This window comes from Sebastes fasciatus, chromosome 8, assembly GCF_043250625.1.
Source record: "Sebastes fasciatus isolate fSebFas1 chromosome 8, fSebFas1.pri, whole genome shotgun sequence".
Lineage (NCBI taxonomy): Eukaryota > Metazoa > Chordata > Actinopteri > Perciformes > Sebastidae > Sebastes > Sebastes fasciatus.
In genome coordinates this window covers 15276727-15292526 of record NC_133802.1, presented here as the reverse complement: position 1 = coordinate 15292526, position 15800 = coordinate 15276727, and the positions used below count along the sequence as shown (strand labels likewise).

The window sequence follows — 15800 nt, the reverse complement described above, 5'->3', positions numbered from 1 at the left end:
AATAAAATATAATGAAATATGTATAAAACAAAATGGAGAGAAAAATAAATTAAAGAAATAAAAAAAAATAAAGAAAAAAATAAAGAAAAATAAATAAATAAATAAATGAACAAATAAATAAATAAGGAAATAAAGAAAGAAAACTTTAAAAAGATGTAAATATTGGATAATAATCTCATTGTATCACTGGTTTCAGTATGGGCTTTATGGTGTGTGTGTGTGTGTGTGTGTGTGTGTGTGTGTGTGTGCATGTGAGGGTGCGCGTATACTGTTAAACCACGCCCCAACCGGCAGACTCGATGACGTCACTGGATCGACAGTGATGGGAACTCGTGCGAGCACTGGTGAGTTTCTCCTCAAACCAATAATAACCTCGTTTTCTTCTTTGTCACTTGAACAGGGAAGTAGGCAGGGCTCCGCAGACACGCACCACAACCCACAACCTCGACTGGTTGTCTGCTGTTGAGTGAGTGTAACGTTAAAGCCCCGTACGGTGTCGGTTGAGGGTTTAACTGCCGAGGTTATCATCTCGTTAACGGACGTTGTGAGTAACTTAACCGTTGTTAACCGTTGGTAACCGTGGTTACCGTTTGAATGTACAGATAACGTCAGTTAGTTGTAAGCTAGCTAGCTGCTGTTTGATAGCAGTATCTTGGGATGTGTTGCTTTTCAAGTCATGTTATCAACACGGCATGTGAAGCTTAAGGGCTGGCTGTTTTGGTATTAGCTAGCCCAGCATGCAGGCAGCGAGATAACAACTAGTTTTATAGCAGCATACTCCTTGTTGTTTCATCCTGGATGTTAGTAGCTAAACTGTCCAAAAAGACAACAACATGTCAGCACGTGTTATCTTGATTTGCTAGTATGCAGCTTTTATCACAGTTCTCTGCAGTCACGTTTAGCCCTCTAAACACGGGGATTTGTGTGGAGGATTTGACTAATATCATTATAGTTTGTTGTGAGTCAGGCCAAGTCTGGCAGCTATAGTGGCCAGCTGATATTAATACAACGTGCTGTCAACTCTTCAGTGTTGTTTTATGTCAGGGGTGATGCTCATAATAGATAGATAGATAGATAGATAGATAGTAACTTTATTGATCCAGAGGGAAATTCAAGTTTCCAGCATCACAGTTCCATAGTGCAAAAACATGTTAGTAAAAAGGAAGTAAAAAAAGTTAGTAGTGCAAAGATCAAAACAAAATATACCAGATATAAGAATACAAGGAGATGAAGAAAACTGTTAAAACTGAATATAGTGCAGGGTAACAGCTGTGATACAGGACTAAAAGAGAATATAGTGCAGAAGAGACTGTTAAAAATGAGTATAGTGCTTTATTATCTGTCCTATAATGTAACCTTTCATAGCTGTTAATGTTTGTTAATTCAGACATTTGATTTGTCTCTTGAGCCTGCAGGCTTAGTTAGTTTAAGGGTGGAAATAAAGAAGTAGGTTAAGAAAAAAACAAGTACTTCCTGATTTGGCTCATTGTTACCACATTAAATGAGTCACAAAGAAAAGCTAAGTTTGTTATCGCTCAAATGTGCTGCTCCTTCCTAATCTTTGAATGTTGGATGATGGAGGAAGTAAAGGATCAGTGCCACTGGTTTTTCCTGTTATAACCCATCTAGTAAAATACATACTTTACATAACAGCAGACTATTTTCAAACAATAATGCTATGTTTTAAGGATTTAATCTTTTATTTCCTGTATTTCCAGTATGCACAACAATTACAGGGAAGCAGCCGTTGGGAAAAAAATATTGTTCTCAGGCTTCCTCCAACATTGCAACAACAAAATGTAAAAAAAATAAAGAGCATACAAGTTAAGAATATCCATTATATACTGTAAGACATAACACATAAAATAGTTCAGAGGTTAAATATAGGAGTAAAATATAATATATAGAGAATGTAATACTGTTGTTTCAGGCATCCATTATAGGGCTGCAGCTAACAATTATTTTGTTATTGATTAATCTGTTGATTATTTTCTTGATTAATTGCTTAGTCTATAAATGTCTATCCCAGTTCTCCAGAGCTATTCAGTTTACAATCGTGGAAGATTAAAGAAACCAGCAAATAATTTGTGAAGCTGGTATCAGATAATTTGAGTATGTTTTTTTAAAAAAATGACTTAAAGGACCAGTGTGTAACAAATATATTTATATATATAATATTGGCAGAAATGGAATATATAATATTAATAAGTATGTTTTCTTTAGTGTATAATCACCTGATAAGAATCGTTTTGTTTTCGTTATCATTCTATCTACATGGGGAGCGGGTCCTCTTCACGGAGTCTGCCATGTTGCACCACCATATGCAGTAGCCCTGAACGGACAAACCAAACACTGTTAACTTTCCTGCTTGGGCTGGAGTCGATAATGTTACTTGCTCCCATCACCGCCGCTCTCTCTCTTGCTTCACCACTCACTTCCTACATGCACACACACTTGAAGCATTGGCTCTGCTCCAAATGTCTCTACAGAGGGTCATTTGCGTTTTCGCGTCGGCCACCGTAACTCTACAAAACGCTTGGCACACGGGAGAGTTCAGTTGGTTGCAATCTCCTCACCTCACTGCCAGATCCTACACACTGGACCTTTAAAACAATAAATTGCAATCGATTAATCAACTAACCTTTGCAGCTCCAGGTAAATCAGTCAATTTATTTATTTATTTTGATTAATCAGTTGAAAAAAACAGGAGCAGTGTATTTTGTGTCTTTTTAAATATCCGAAATGGTGAACTATGCCAAGTGATGTTGGCAAATGTCTTGTTTGTCTGACCAACCTTCCAAAACCAAAGATAATACTTTACAATTTTATAAAATGGAGAAAATCCTCACATTTACGAGGCTAAAAACAGTGAATTTTTGGATCTTTTGCTTGCAAAAGTACTGAAATGATGAATTGTTATCAACATTGTTGACGATTAATTTTCTGTCCTGTCTATCATCTAATTGATTAATCACCTAATCATTTAAGCACCATTCTTTTTATTTATTCTTGGTATGAGAACTTGTCGCTTACACAACGACCAATGTCAGTGCAGATGTTTCAAATCAGACACTGCACTGCTTCACATAAACTGCACCGATTATATAGGGATATTTAGGGTGCTGCCCGCCATGAGCAAAAGTCCATTGAATTCACATATGACTGAAGGACTCACAAACTTTCTTCTTACATTTTTCTCTCTATTAATCTGCGATCTTCAATAGGCTGCTAACTGATTGTCATAACATACAGAAATAAATGGAAATCAATAGCATCCTGCAACTGACTAAAAAATTTATCCAAAGCACTAAAACGGTAAAACATGCATGCAACACAGGTCAGCAGAAATGTAAAGTTAAACAGGGTTTGTAGTTATGGAGCTAAAACTTTTCCTTTTATTGTTGTTGTTTGTATGTAAGCAGAACCTCCACCTCCGCCTGGAGACAACGGTAGAGTCCCGTTAGGTAGGGTACAGTCTGTGTTTGTTTTCGTGATGGTCGATTTAACATGAAAAGAACATTGGTAAATTTTTTTTTTTTTACTGTTTTTTCTTTTTGTCTGCTTTTTAGGAAAAATGACAAACAAAATCCCCCTCTCTCGCTCTGAGGTGTTTGGGGAGCTGAGGAAGGAGCTGCATGAAGATGAAGAGTTCCATCAGTCCGACGCTCACGTCTTCATCATCATGGGTGCATCGGTGAGAGCAGGGGAGGGGAGTCGCAATCTAGACAGTCATTTATATAAATAAGGTGTAAGAATTGGAACTGATAATGCAGTGTACATTTGAGAAATTTAATGAATGGTCTTGATCACAAAATTTACTGCGTGATTCAGAATAGAATGAATCTATTCGGAGCAACCAGGAACATGTAACTTTTCTCTGTGTTATTTTTGGCACATTTACAGCACAGGCCGTTAAGGCAAGAATTGTTGGCCATAATTACTAAGAAAGTGTGTTGAAATCTTTAAAAGTACTGCAATAATTGCACACGATGTGTGTGATTAAGGAAATGTCGAAACTGATTTCTCCAAGCTTATGCAAACAAGCAGTCATCCGAGCTTTCAAAAGGTTGAAAATGAGGCAATGAAAACCTCAAGGTTCCTCTTTGCTTATTTCAATAGTGTGTGTGATACATCTGACTGGGTATCATTCAAAAACCAGCATCAATGTAATACCTGAGTTTTGGTCCCGTAACAAAAATATTCTTTCTAAAACCTTGCTTTGCTTAGCATAAACATATTTCTTGCAGAAACATTTTTTGTTTTCATTTAATGAATTAAATCAAACACGACCCTCAAATGCATCATTGATTACTTATTGTATTAATACAGACAGTTGTATAACAACCTTACTCAAATTGAATTAAAAAAATACGTTGGTAAATTCAACAACACTTTTATTTAAATTCTGCAATACAGGATTTGATTGTTTGTAACACTCACTGTCACAGACTCAGTTTGGTTGTTATTTGAAGATTATTGGCGTTTAATGCACATGCCTAATCATAATGAAAGTTAATTTTGTTTCATTGCTAAAATAAATTAAATAAGTTGTTCAATAATGTGATAAGAAATGTCTCCTTTTCACTGTTTTACTATTTCCTCATACTCGTCAGGTGTCGAGTTCAGGAACTAAAACCATTTACGGGTTTCTGAAACTATTTAGACTTGTTTCCTCATTTCTCTGTTACACAATCTTTGTCTCTTTTCCTTCTTCATCTCTACCAGGGCTTCAGTCTGTCCAGATATGTAATTTTCTCATTCATTTGTTTCTATCATTTAAATTAGACACGCGTAACACGATTGTAAATGAAAAAAAAATACAGAAACATGTTTGTATCTATGAGAAAATGTAAACTGCTTTGCTTTCGCTGCTCAAACTGTATTTTCTACAAAATAATTTTTCAAAAGAACCATTTTCAGATCTTTTTTTGTTGCCATTGCATGCGATAAAAAGATTATTTTTTTCAGTTTTTAGAACATCTAGTCAAGTTACAGTCAGTCATTGGCTGTGTCCTTTTTTCTCTTTCACTGTTTGCTCAGTTGGGAGAAGAGAGTGTCGCGGTGTCGCTGATTTTTGCAGTGTCACTGACAGTCAGCGTTTTTCTTTCAGTGTGTAACACCGGCAGGTCAGGGGAAGGGCTGGGCTGTGTGCAGTCTCGCTCTGGTTGTACTTGTTTAGTGTAGATATGTGTGTTGCTGCAACAGTTTTAAAAGGCTGCACTGCAAGCTAGTTTTTCATGTTTATCTTCAAGTGATTACATACAGTTCACACCATATTTTCAAACATTTACTCACTGCTACTAATTCAATAGTTATAGCTGTTCAGCTTCATGATGATATGAAAGGAGTATTCAACAGGTTTGTCCTTTGTTTATGTTGTAGGACGTTGCACATACAAATGAATGGCTAACTTCTTAACCTAAGTGTGACATTAAAGACACTTTTCTGTTTAGTTCCTCATCTACAGTTATTTCAAACAAACAGTCTTAAACAAAGATGCAGGGTTATAAGTTGAGTTGAGTTCCTACCCAGCTGAGGAATAGAGTCAGATTTTGATTTAGGCCAACCATATACTTTTATGGGAATTACTTTTAATTAAGTTGACTTCTAATGTCCAGTCCTGTCCTTGTATTGATTGGAGGTTTTCCTCAGGTCGTCTCTGATTTCTAAGCTCCTCTTGTGTCATAGCTAGTAGTAGTAGTAGCAACAGGTTCTTCAACATGACTTGGCAGCACGACCGTCTTTTGTTTCCACACTGTCTGTTGGTGGTTTGCACTTGCTCTCAGTGGAATTACTAAGGTGCGCAATTCTTAAATAAGCCAAAGCAGCCTACTTACCTGTTGCCAGACGTTGTGACCTGTAGTGCTGCAGCATCTTGGGTCACGGAAAATAATTACCACTCTAGCAAAGTACACTTGTTAGATAAGCTGCACAGTAACTCCAAAACACAGCATCAACACTTAATGATCATGTTTGAGACCTACATTTATAAAGTGAAATCATATTTCTGATTGTGTGTTTGCACCTGTAGGGGGATCTGGCTAAGAAGAAAATCTACCCGACTCTATGGTGAGTGAACCTCTGACCCCAGTGAAAGAGTCCGAGGAAAGATACTCCTCTAATCTGGATTTGAGCTGCTGAAGTTTAAACCATATGTTTCTCTGTTCTCCCAGGTGGTTGTACAGAGACGGCCTCCTCCCTGAGCAGACCTATTTTGTGGGATTTGCTCGCTCTGACTTGACAGTTGATGCCATTCGGACTTCTTGCCTGCAATATCTGAAGGTAAAACTGGTCCATAGTTAATTGCGATTAATCACAAATTAATCACACATTTTGTATCTGTTCAAAATGTACCTTAAAGGGAGATTTGTCTTGTATTTAATACTATTATCAACATGGGAGTGGGCAAATATGCTTGCTTTATGCAAATGTATTTATATATTTATTATTGGAAATCAATTAACAACATAAAACAATGACAAATATTGCCCAGAAACCCTCACAGGTACTACATTTAGCATAACAAATGTGCTTAAATCATAACATGGCAAACTGCATTCCCACAGGCAACAACAGGTGTCAGTGTGTCAGTGTGCCGACTTTACTATGACGTGCCCATAATTGCATGTGATTATCATAAAGTGAGCATGTCTGTAAAGGGGAGACTCGTGGGTAACCATAGAACCCATTTTCATCCACATATCTTGAGGTCAGAGGTCAAGGCACAACTTTGAAGCATTATTTAACCTCCTTTGGGACAAGCTATGTCATGGTTGGTACCAATAGATTTCTTAAGTTTTCTAGTTTCATATGATGCCAGTATTCAGTCTAGCTTTAAAAAGATTTAAAAATCCCAGGTTGCCTAAATGCATTAAAGAAATGAGTGGCTTTCAAACGAATTTGCATTAACGCGCTACCCCATTAACTTTGGACAGCCCTAAAAAAAAATATGCAAACACTATGTAAATAAAAAACTTTCAAAGCAAGAAAATAATGTGTGCAGGTCCATCTTCCATTCCTCCCTCCCATCCCCTCCGCTCCTCTTCCTCTCTCCATTGGCTTAACCCTTAAAGCGATGATGAACCTACAGAGAATTATCACCTTAATCTGCAGCTCCACTCAGCTTTACAGCGCTTTAGTGACTTTAAGCTCATTGTTTAGCTGTCCAGCCCACAACTTCACTGTTTTGGTTCACTCTCGCCACTCTCATAGCGTCATTTTCGGCCAGAGCATGCAGCTGTTTTCAGCGAAAAAGGTCTAAAAACCCTCTAGCAAATTTGCCATGTGAACTTAAAAGGTGATGATATGTCAGTGTTGTGTTTACAGCTTGTTTCTGCTGCCACCAAGTGGCCATCAGCTCTCAGTGGGGTTATACAGTATAATCAGTCCATTTAGACCACAAGTTTTTTTAGAAACACAATAAATCTTTCCATTGCATGTATTTCATTTATCATCCATTTCTCAGTTCCTGGTGTTTTTTTTCACTGCATTTTTAAACATCCTTATTAAATCCATGCACATGTGTGACTCTAGGTGACCGATAAAGATGCAGAGCGGTTGGAAGCCTTCTTCAGCAGGAACACGTATATCAGCGGGAAATACACTGAGCAGAGTTCCTTCTCCAAACTCGACAAGCACATCCTGTCTCTTCCCGGAGGACCCGAGGCAAACCGTCTCTTCTACCTGGCGCTGCCACCCACCGTCTACCACGATGTTACCAAGAACATCAAGCACGGCTGTATGAGCACCAAGTCAGTACACTTCTCTTACTTACTGTTGCTTTGTCACACTGTTTACTTGTCGTTTTGCTAGCAGATGTACAGTGTGCCAAAATCTCATCCTTTTTTTATATAAAGCTTTGTTGTTTTACTGCATTTTAGTGCATACAAAACAATCCCTCCAATAAAATGTGATTTATAGATTTTACATCACATAAGACAGCACTGGTACCATGGTTCAGAGTTGTGTATTTGGGTGTCTGTCTTGCAACATAACCAGCATCAATGGAAGTGCTGGGTGCTTCCATAGGTGCAGACATACACTGGTGTTTCTTTTATTTCATCCACTCCATTTATATCAATGAGGGTAAGCTGAATAAGAGAAACACCTCTCTGTATAATGCATTACAGTTAAACAGCACCATAACCTATCAATCAAAGTGGACTTGACCTGTTCCTTTTCTTCTCTGTGTGTGTGTGCATGTATGTTGTGTAGAGGCTGGAACAGGGTGATCGTAGAGAAGCCGTTTGGACGCGACCTTCAGAGCTCTGAAGAGCTGTCCACTCACCTCTCCTCCCTCTTCACTGAAGAACAAATCTACCGTATAGATCACTACCTGGGCAAGGAAATGGTGCAGAACCTCATGGTGCTCAGGTGAGAAAACCATCTTCACATATGGTTGCTTATTTTACATCCATTGATTTATTAGATAGGATATTGTCAAATGTTTGCTGGTGAACATGTGTAGAGGCACAGAGTCTCAGAGCCTGGCTGACCTGAATTTACAGTTAACAGTAAAGGAGATACACCCACTAATAGTTTAAATAATAACAACATCCAATAGAATGAATACAAAAATATACTGGGTCAGATATGTCGGATTGTGGAAATCATTTGGGAGAATGAGGTAAATGTAACTATATCACCAAAAGTATGGAAGACTATAAGCTGTATTACATGGAAAAGAAGTTCATTATGTTGAAGAGAGTAGTCTTTGAAAATGAAGTTAAGATTTTTTAAAAACACATATTATTCACCAACATATTCTAATGAGGTTACATGAAATTATTGGCGAAGATGTGGGAAGAGCAACGCCAATAAAACCCATATATTCTTTTCCTGGCCGGTGTTGCATTAATATTGGACTGTACACTGCAAATTCCCCCACTGCGGGACTAATAAAGGAATATCTTATCTTATCTTACATTATCCTTCAGATGTAAATATTAGTCACTGCTGGCTGGTAACTGTGGTAGTTTTTTTTATTATTTTATTATTTTATGATCAATTTGCCATAATTACTAAGCACGTAAGTAATGATTTCATAGATAAGTCATAGCCATAAACTGCACATCTTTTAAACCAGACTTCCACAGAGAGGAACATATTAGTGTATGCTGCAAAAATAATCCCTAGAAAAGAGTGGGAACCCTGCTCATTTAGGTGCACACTCTTTTTGGAGCCAGAGCAATTACTACTGGGCACAACACCCCAGTTTGTTAAGAGAGCAGCTGATCTTTGGAATGATAAGAGTAGAAGCACTTAAGCAGATAACAAAAAAAAAAGGTTGAATACAACTGCACCAGTCATTTTGCAAAATGGAGAAGATAAATCATATGAATTTAGTTAACTTGTTTGAAATACGATGAAAGAAGATACACTAAAACTAATATTATACAATGAAAATTGTACAAGATGCACAGACATCTCAGCACACACATGTCCTAGTATATCTCAGAATATGGAGGATATACCTAAGCTAAAACTACCTTTTTATTATATTTTATTTCTTTTCCATTTTCCCCTAAAGGTGCAGGGGCGGGGATAGATTATTGTGATTTTGTTTGATTGATTTCTTGGGAAGTAATTCTTGTAGTGGGTTACAACTATCACATAAAAAGCCTATTGCGTCCTGATGAATAAAACTCAAATCACACAATACTACCAGCACATCTTTCTTCTTAGAGTTGTTGGTATTTCTCTCTGAGCTTTGTAATTCTTTGTTTGGGCAGAGAGAATTTTCTTTTTTGGTTTAAAGGTAAATTGAATTATGCATAACACTTCAGTTTCAGCTGGTTTGTGGTTTAGAAAAGCCGCTTTGAATATCATACAAAGAAAACAGAAATTGGCCTCTAACCAAGAACAGTTGTTGTTTGTTCATGCATGTTGTCACGAACAGATGTCTTTGCACTGTGTGTGTGTGCACGCCGCTCAGCAGAGACTGATATGATGCTCATTGCAGGTTTGGGAACCGAATCTTCGGGCCGATCTGGAACAGGGACAGTGTGGCCTGTGTTGTCCTCACCTTTAAAGAACCATTTGGCACTCAGGGACGAGGAGGCTACTTTGATGATTTTGGCATCATCCGGTGAGTGGAGAAAAAAAATCCCTGAAGTTTGTCTTTGCACTGTAATATTAAAGTTGAATGCTTTTGTACCCAGGTTTGAAGTGAAGTTGTATAAGAATGAGCAGATAGCAGTAACGGGAGCTTCTATACTTAAACACTGTATTTTTAGTTACTGTATACTGTAACAGTATTCAGAACAGAATTCTTATAAAACTCACCCGTTTAAATCATATTATGGCTCTTCAGAAACCTATGTTTTATCTATAACCATTTTTAACCATATTTTATACAGTCTATGAGCAGTACCTGGACCATATTTGTTGTTTTGTGTTGTTTATTGATTTCCAAATATACATACGTTTGCATAAGGCAAGTATATTCTTCCACTCCCATGTTGATAAGAGTATTAAATACTTGACAAATCTCTCTTTAAGGTACATTTTGAATGGATAAAAAAGTGTGATTAACTATAGACAATTATGCGATTAATCAATATTAATTATTTTAATCGATTGACAGCCTTAATTATGGATATTTGAGTGCTTATAACTATAATTATACAGTGTTATAAGTGGATTATAATGCATAATAAGTATGTTTTATAATGCATTATAGACATGGGCGTCATAGAAAGTTTACAGAAATTTTAATTGAATACACTTAAATGTCCTTATATCTGTGTAGAACTACATCATAGTGTGTTATAAACCATTTATCAAATAAGGGACAATGTACAGCAAGCCGGTCATTGTTGTGAAATAAACCCCGACAGGGCGACGCAAGACTCTGAAAGGATTTATTTCATAACAATGACCTGCTCGCTGTACATTATCCCACTTATTACATGGCTACTTACTTAAGAAATCAATAATTTAACACAAAAATGGTCCTCCAGAGTCTGACATCGGAACTGTGTCCATAGCAACGGCCTGTATAAAGAAATAACAGACCGTTGAATGCCGTGATTGACCAATTAGAATGGAGTATTCAACAAAGCCGTTCAACTGTTTATATACTGCTTATGAATGTTAAATTGGGGGAAGTTAAAGTAAAGTGTTATTTTTTCATCAGTAAATAATCATTAGCAGCTCACTGCGAGGTAAATTACCTTTTAAATGATGGATAGACTTTACCAATTTTAACACATCTATCGGTTATAATTTGAATGAACATGATCACAGCCATCAGCTGTCTTTTTTCTGACCACCTGTTCCTTTTGTCCTGATCAGCGATGTCATGCAGAACCACTTGCTCCAGATACTCTGCCTGGTTGCCATGGAGAAACCAGCTTCCACCAGCTCTGATGATGTCAGGGATGAAAAGGTACAAAATCGTTTCCCAGAGTCCCCCGACAATCTCAACGCCTCCTCACTATTAACTACTACTAATTACTACACCAACACTACTACAAATATGGAGAGATATGGTTTGTTTCTAATGGATGGTATCTGTTCTCTTGTGTTCCCGCTTGTAGGTGAAGGTGCTGAAGTGCATCGCTCCAGTGTCCATATCAGATGTGGTGCTGGGTCAGTATGTGGGGGATCCAGAGGGTGAGGGAGACGCCAAACAGGGTTATCTCGATGATCCCACAGTTCCTAAAGGATCAACTCAGGCCACCTTCACCACCGCTGTACTTTATGTGCACAACGAACGCTGGGATGGTAAACACACCGTGCCCTTTACAAAACAAATCCCACTGATCTCCCATTCTCCCATGCTCTTTCATAATGCATTGACATTAAAATGTTTCGCTCCTTAGGTGTTCCTTTCATCCTTCGCTGTGGAAAAGCTCTGAATGAGAGGAAAGCTGAGGTGCGGCTGCAGTTCACAGACGTTCCAGGGGACATTTTTGGAGATCAGTGTCGCAGGAATGAGCTCGTAGTGCGTGTGCAGCCCAACGAGGCAGTCTATGCCAAGATGATGAGCAAGAAACCCGGCGTCTACTTTAGCCCCGAGGAAACCGAGCTGGACCTCACCTACAAGAGTAGATACAAGGCAGGTTCAAGTTGATTTGTTTACGCCTAGAGCAAGTGATATAAATAGCATGACAAAGAAAGATAATAAAGCTATCTATATATCACATCGTCAATTTCTTATCCATGTTTTTCCAGTAAAAAAGTAACAATGTAAAATTTGTGTCTTGTTTTCAGGATGTGAAGCTTCCAGACGCTTACGAACGTCTCATCCTGGACGTCTTCTGTGGGAGTCAGATGCACTTTGTACGCAGGTCTGTCTTTGTTTTTCACTAGTGTTGTCTCATGTTACTACTTGTATACTAAACCTGTCAGTAAACCTTCCAGTTCTTCACACTAGATGGCGACATAGTGCATCTTTTGTCTGCCTCAGCATTAAGGAAAGGGTTGTACAAACCTTAATCTACAGCTCTGTTGTTATGTCCTCCACCACATGCTGAATTGTTTGTCTTTTGCAGTGATGAACTAAGGGAAGCATGGAGGATCTTCACACCTCTTCTTCATCACATAGACAGAGAGAAGCCCAAACCTATTTCTTACAAATATGGAAGGTAGGAAATGTGATTCTCTATACAATCACCTGGAGGAGTGGTTTAATACTGAGTGTTGATAGTGATTATTTCTCTTTTCTTCTCAGCCGGGGCCCAACAGAAGCAGACGACCTCTCAAAGAAAGTTGGATTCCGCTATGCAGGCACTTACAAATGGGTCAACCCTCACAGACTGTGAATTGTGATGGGAGGAGTAGAGGTAGAATAGTGGGAGGGGTGCAGCAGGGGTAAGTGAGCCATGTCATGTTCCAATACTAGAGTGTCTTTTGAGGAAGGAGGCGTTTCCACTATGTGGATCCAGCATCACAGTAGCAGACCAAGCTATTATTTCTCAGGTATGGCAATTATTCCTTGGAGCCAGTTCATCAGACATTCAAAAAGAAATGTATGCTGTACTGGTAGTACCTTTTTATGTGTCTTCATACATTCACAGCAACTTTCCATGTTTTATTTGAGAGGTGGGACCAAGTCAGTTGGAGCGGGAACAAAAAATTTGAACCAGGATATTTATGTGAACCAATTAACTGTCTGATGAACTAGCTCCATGTCCCTGTCTCTATTAATTAGGTCTTAATTTGTCAGGATGTTAAATGGAATAACTGATTAACAAGAGCAGAACAACAACAACAACAACAAAACACTCAGCTGAGTCATGCTCACTCAGTGCAAGCACCGTACCAAAGATGGTAACTGAACACAGCAGAGATGAGGAACAACAGGAATGATTGTTCACCAGCTGTCACTCTTAATAACCTTTATGATTGTAATGCCATTATGCTTTGACTGCTGTTATTAATCACACTTAGTGGAGTTTCATTTTAACAACTTGCGTACTCTCTCTTTGCCTCCTCTTTAAGATAAATAGACTCTATGGTTTACAAAGGGCAATGCAGGCAGTTTCTCTTCAAAGCATTCATACTGGAATAGTCTCAAGTGTCCTTATGGACAAACAAAACAAGCTCTCTGTCTTGTTTAGTAGCCTCCCCCAGAGCTTCATTCCCTTTTGTTTACATTTGTTTTCAGGTTTTATTTAAGTTGCTGATGTTCCATCCATATTTCAAAATATTCAGACAGCAGCGGTGTCTGCCATAGGTCAACAGTGAATGTCTTTGTAACGACGTATTTAATACTGCTGTTAACTGCACATATAAAGCTAGCTACATTTCCACTACTTGTAATAAACTAGTTTTGCTTCTCTGTTAACATGTTTCATGTTTTTATTGCTTCAAAGTCACTAAATTATGTTATGATAGATGTATCAGCATTTAAATAAAAATCTTAAAATAAATAGTTTTGACAATTTGAGAAATACGCTTATTCACTTTCTTGCTGAGAGTTGGATTGAAAAATCAGTAACACTCATATATGTACATTTAATATGAAGCCACCTGGAGCTTAGCTTAGCTTAAAGACCAGAAGAAGGGGGAAACAAATAGCATGTCTCTGTGCAAGATTTAACAAAAATACCATCGCCTCTCAAGCTCACTAATTAACATGATATACATGTATCTTACTTCTTTAGTTTTTTTAAAAACTACAAAGATAACTGGATTTACCGCCTCGTGGTTGTATGCCTACACCAACCAGTCAAGATGCATCCATGTCTGTCCAAAATGTCATCAGTTCATCATTTTATCCAATTAGACATTTGTGTGAAATTGTCATAATTAGCATATTAATTCTTGAGTACAAATCTGTTTTGTGAGGTCACAGTCACCTTGACCACCAAAATATAATCAGTTCCTCCTTGAATTGTGACATTTGTGCCAAATTTGAATAAATTCCCTCCAGGCGTTTATGAGATTTTGCTTTCGTGAGAATGGGATGGAACATAATGCCTCCGGCCATGATTATCACGGTGCGGAGGTATACAAATGTGATAAAGTAGTCATAGTATAGTATGTCCCAAAAAAGTTATGAAAAAGGTCAAAGTACAGTATGCCATAAACATGTCTTAAAGAAATCATAGTATAGTATGTCATAAAAATGTCATAGTAGCCTATGGTATGTCATAAAAAAAATTATAGTATAGGATGCCATTAAAATATAAAAAAGTCAAAGTATAGTGGGTCATAACAATGTAAAAAAAAAGTCAGAAAAGTTATGTAGGCCAACATCATTCCTAGAACATGACCATTTTTGATGAAAGTTGTTTTAAAGGAACAGTACGTAGAACTGACAGCTAGTGTTTTGATGCAATTGAGGGTTACCTTCTAGAAACGACTGTGTTAGCCTTTGGCCAGTGGCAGACGGAATCACTTCCCCGGCTGTGTGTCAAATTCTCGCTGCCTTGACAACCCAGCTGCACATAGACCACAGAGAGATGTGAGGAGGCTTTCAAGGTCGGGTAGAATCTAACGTTAACGTTATCTCTGTTGATCCAGTGTGTGTGCTTGCTTTCATGGCTGCAGAAGGCTGTTTGTGTGCCAATTTGTTTCATATGTGGCAACAGAGTGTTGAAATGGGCAGTGGACGGGATCACACTGTTCAAAACAAACACACATTTCAAAAGAGAACATACTGGCTGTAGCATTGTACAGTACTTCAATTCAGCATGTTTCCTTAATCTCTGATGACATGTTATGGTCATTTTATGATCTATTCCAGTAAATATATTACATATTGGTCCTTTAAAGTTTTTGCACCCTCAAAAAGTCATAGTATGTCATAAAAAAGTCATAGTATAGTATGTCATAAAAAAATGTCATAAAAAGTCAGTTTAGTATGCCATAAAATATAGTATAGTATGTCACAAATAATATCATAAAAAATGTCATTAAAAAAGTACATAGACACAAATATTGAACTATTGAAACCCCTCGGGATTACAAACATGCATGAATGTTTTTCCAAACCTTTTGGAAAATGCTTTTTATTCAATAACAATAACAATAATGTATAATAACAGCATACTTAAAAATGTATGCCTATTAATAAACCGAAAGACGTGTTGCAGAGCTATGCCATCTATCTCAGCCGAGAACAAAGAAATGTCTGTCCGAGTCCTTCCCGAGTCATGTTATCGAGACGAACAAGTCAGAGCCATCGCCGCTGTTGCTTGTGTCGGAGTGTTCTCCAATGCAATCCATGGGGGTCTGAGGCCGAAAGGGCCTCCGGAAGGTGTATTACTCAATGACCTGCAGCCGGGTACTGCTGGACACACAGTGCGCAATGCATGGAGACATCAGCTTCAAAACACCACCGTTTAGGG

The 15800-nt window shown here is 37.9% G+C and overlaps 1 protein-coding gene across 8 annotated transcripts; it reads left to right on the top strand.

Moving 5' to 3' along the window:
• The first annotated feature begins 292 nt into the window (after nt 1–292).
• On the top strand, nt 293–13792 carry LOC141772595 (glucose-6-phosphate 1-dehydrogenase). 8 transcript variants are annotated; one of them, XM_074643741.1, is made up of 14 exons: nt 293–544; nt 3423–3464; nt 3570–3694; nt 6032–6069; nt 6174–6282; nt 7534–7751; nt 8215–8373; nt 9962–10087; nt 11296–11389; nt 11541–11727; nt 11826–12061; nt 12217–12293; nt 12498–12590; nt 12677–13792. In XM_074643741.1, the coding sequence occupies exons 3-14, from the start codon at nt 3575–3577 to the stop codon at nt 12765–12767; spliced, it is 1548 nt and encodes a 515-aa protein (XP_074499842.1). In that variant the 5' UTR covers nt 293–544; nt 3423–3464; nt 3570–3574; the 3' UTR covers nt 12768–13792. The 8 variants fall into 8 exon arrangements, with proteins under 8 accessions (XP_074499842.1, XP_074499841.1, XP_074499840.1 ...); XM_074643740.1 differs by having other exon boundaries at nt 303–344; XM_074643739.1 differs by having other exon boundaries at nt 316–344; nt 3420–3464.
• The last annotated feature ends 2008 nt before the right edge of the window (nt 13793–15800 follow it).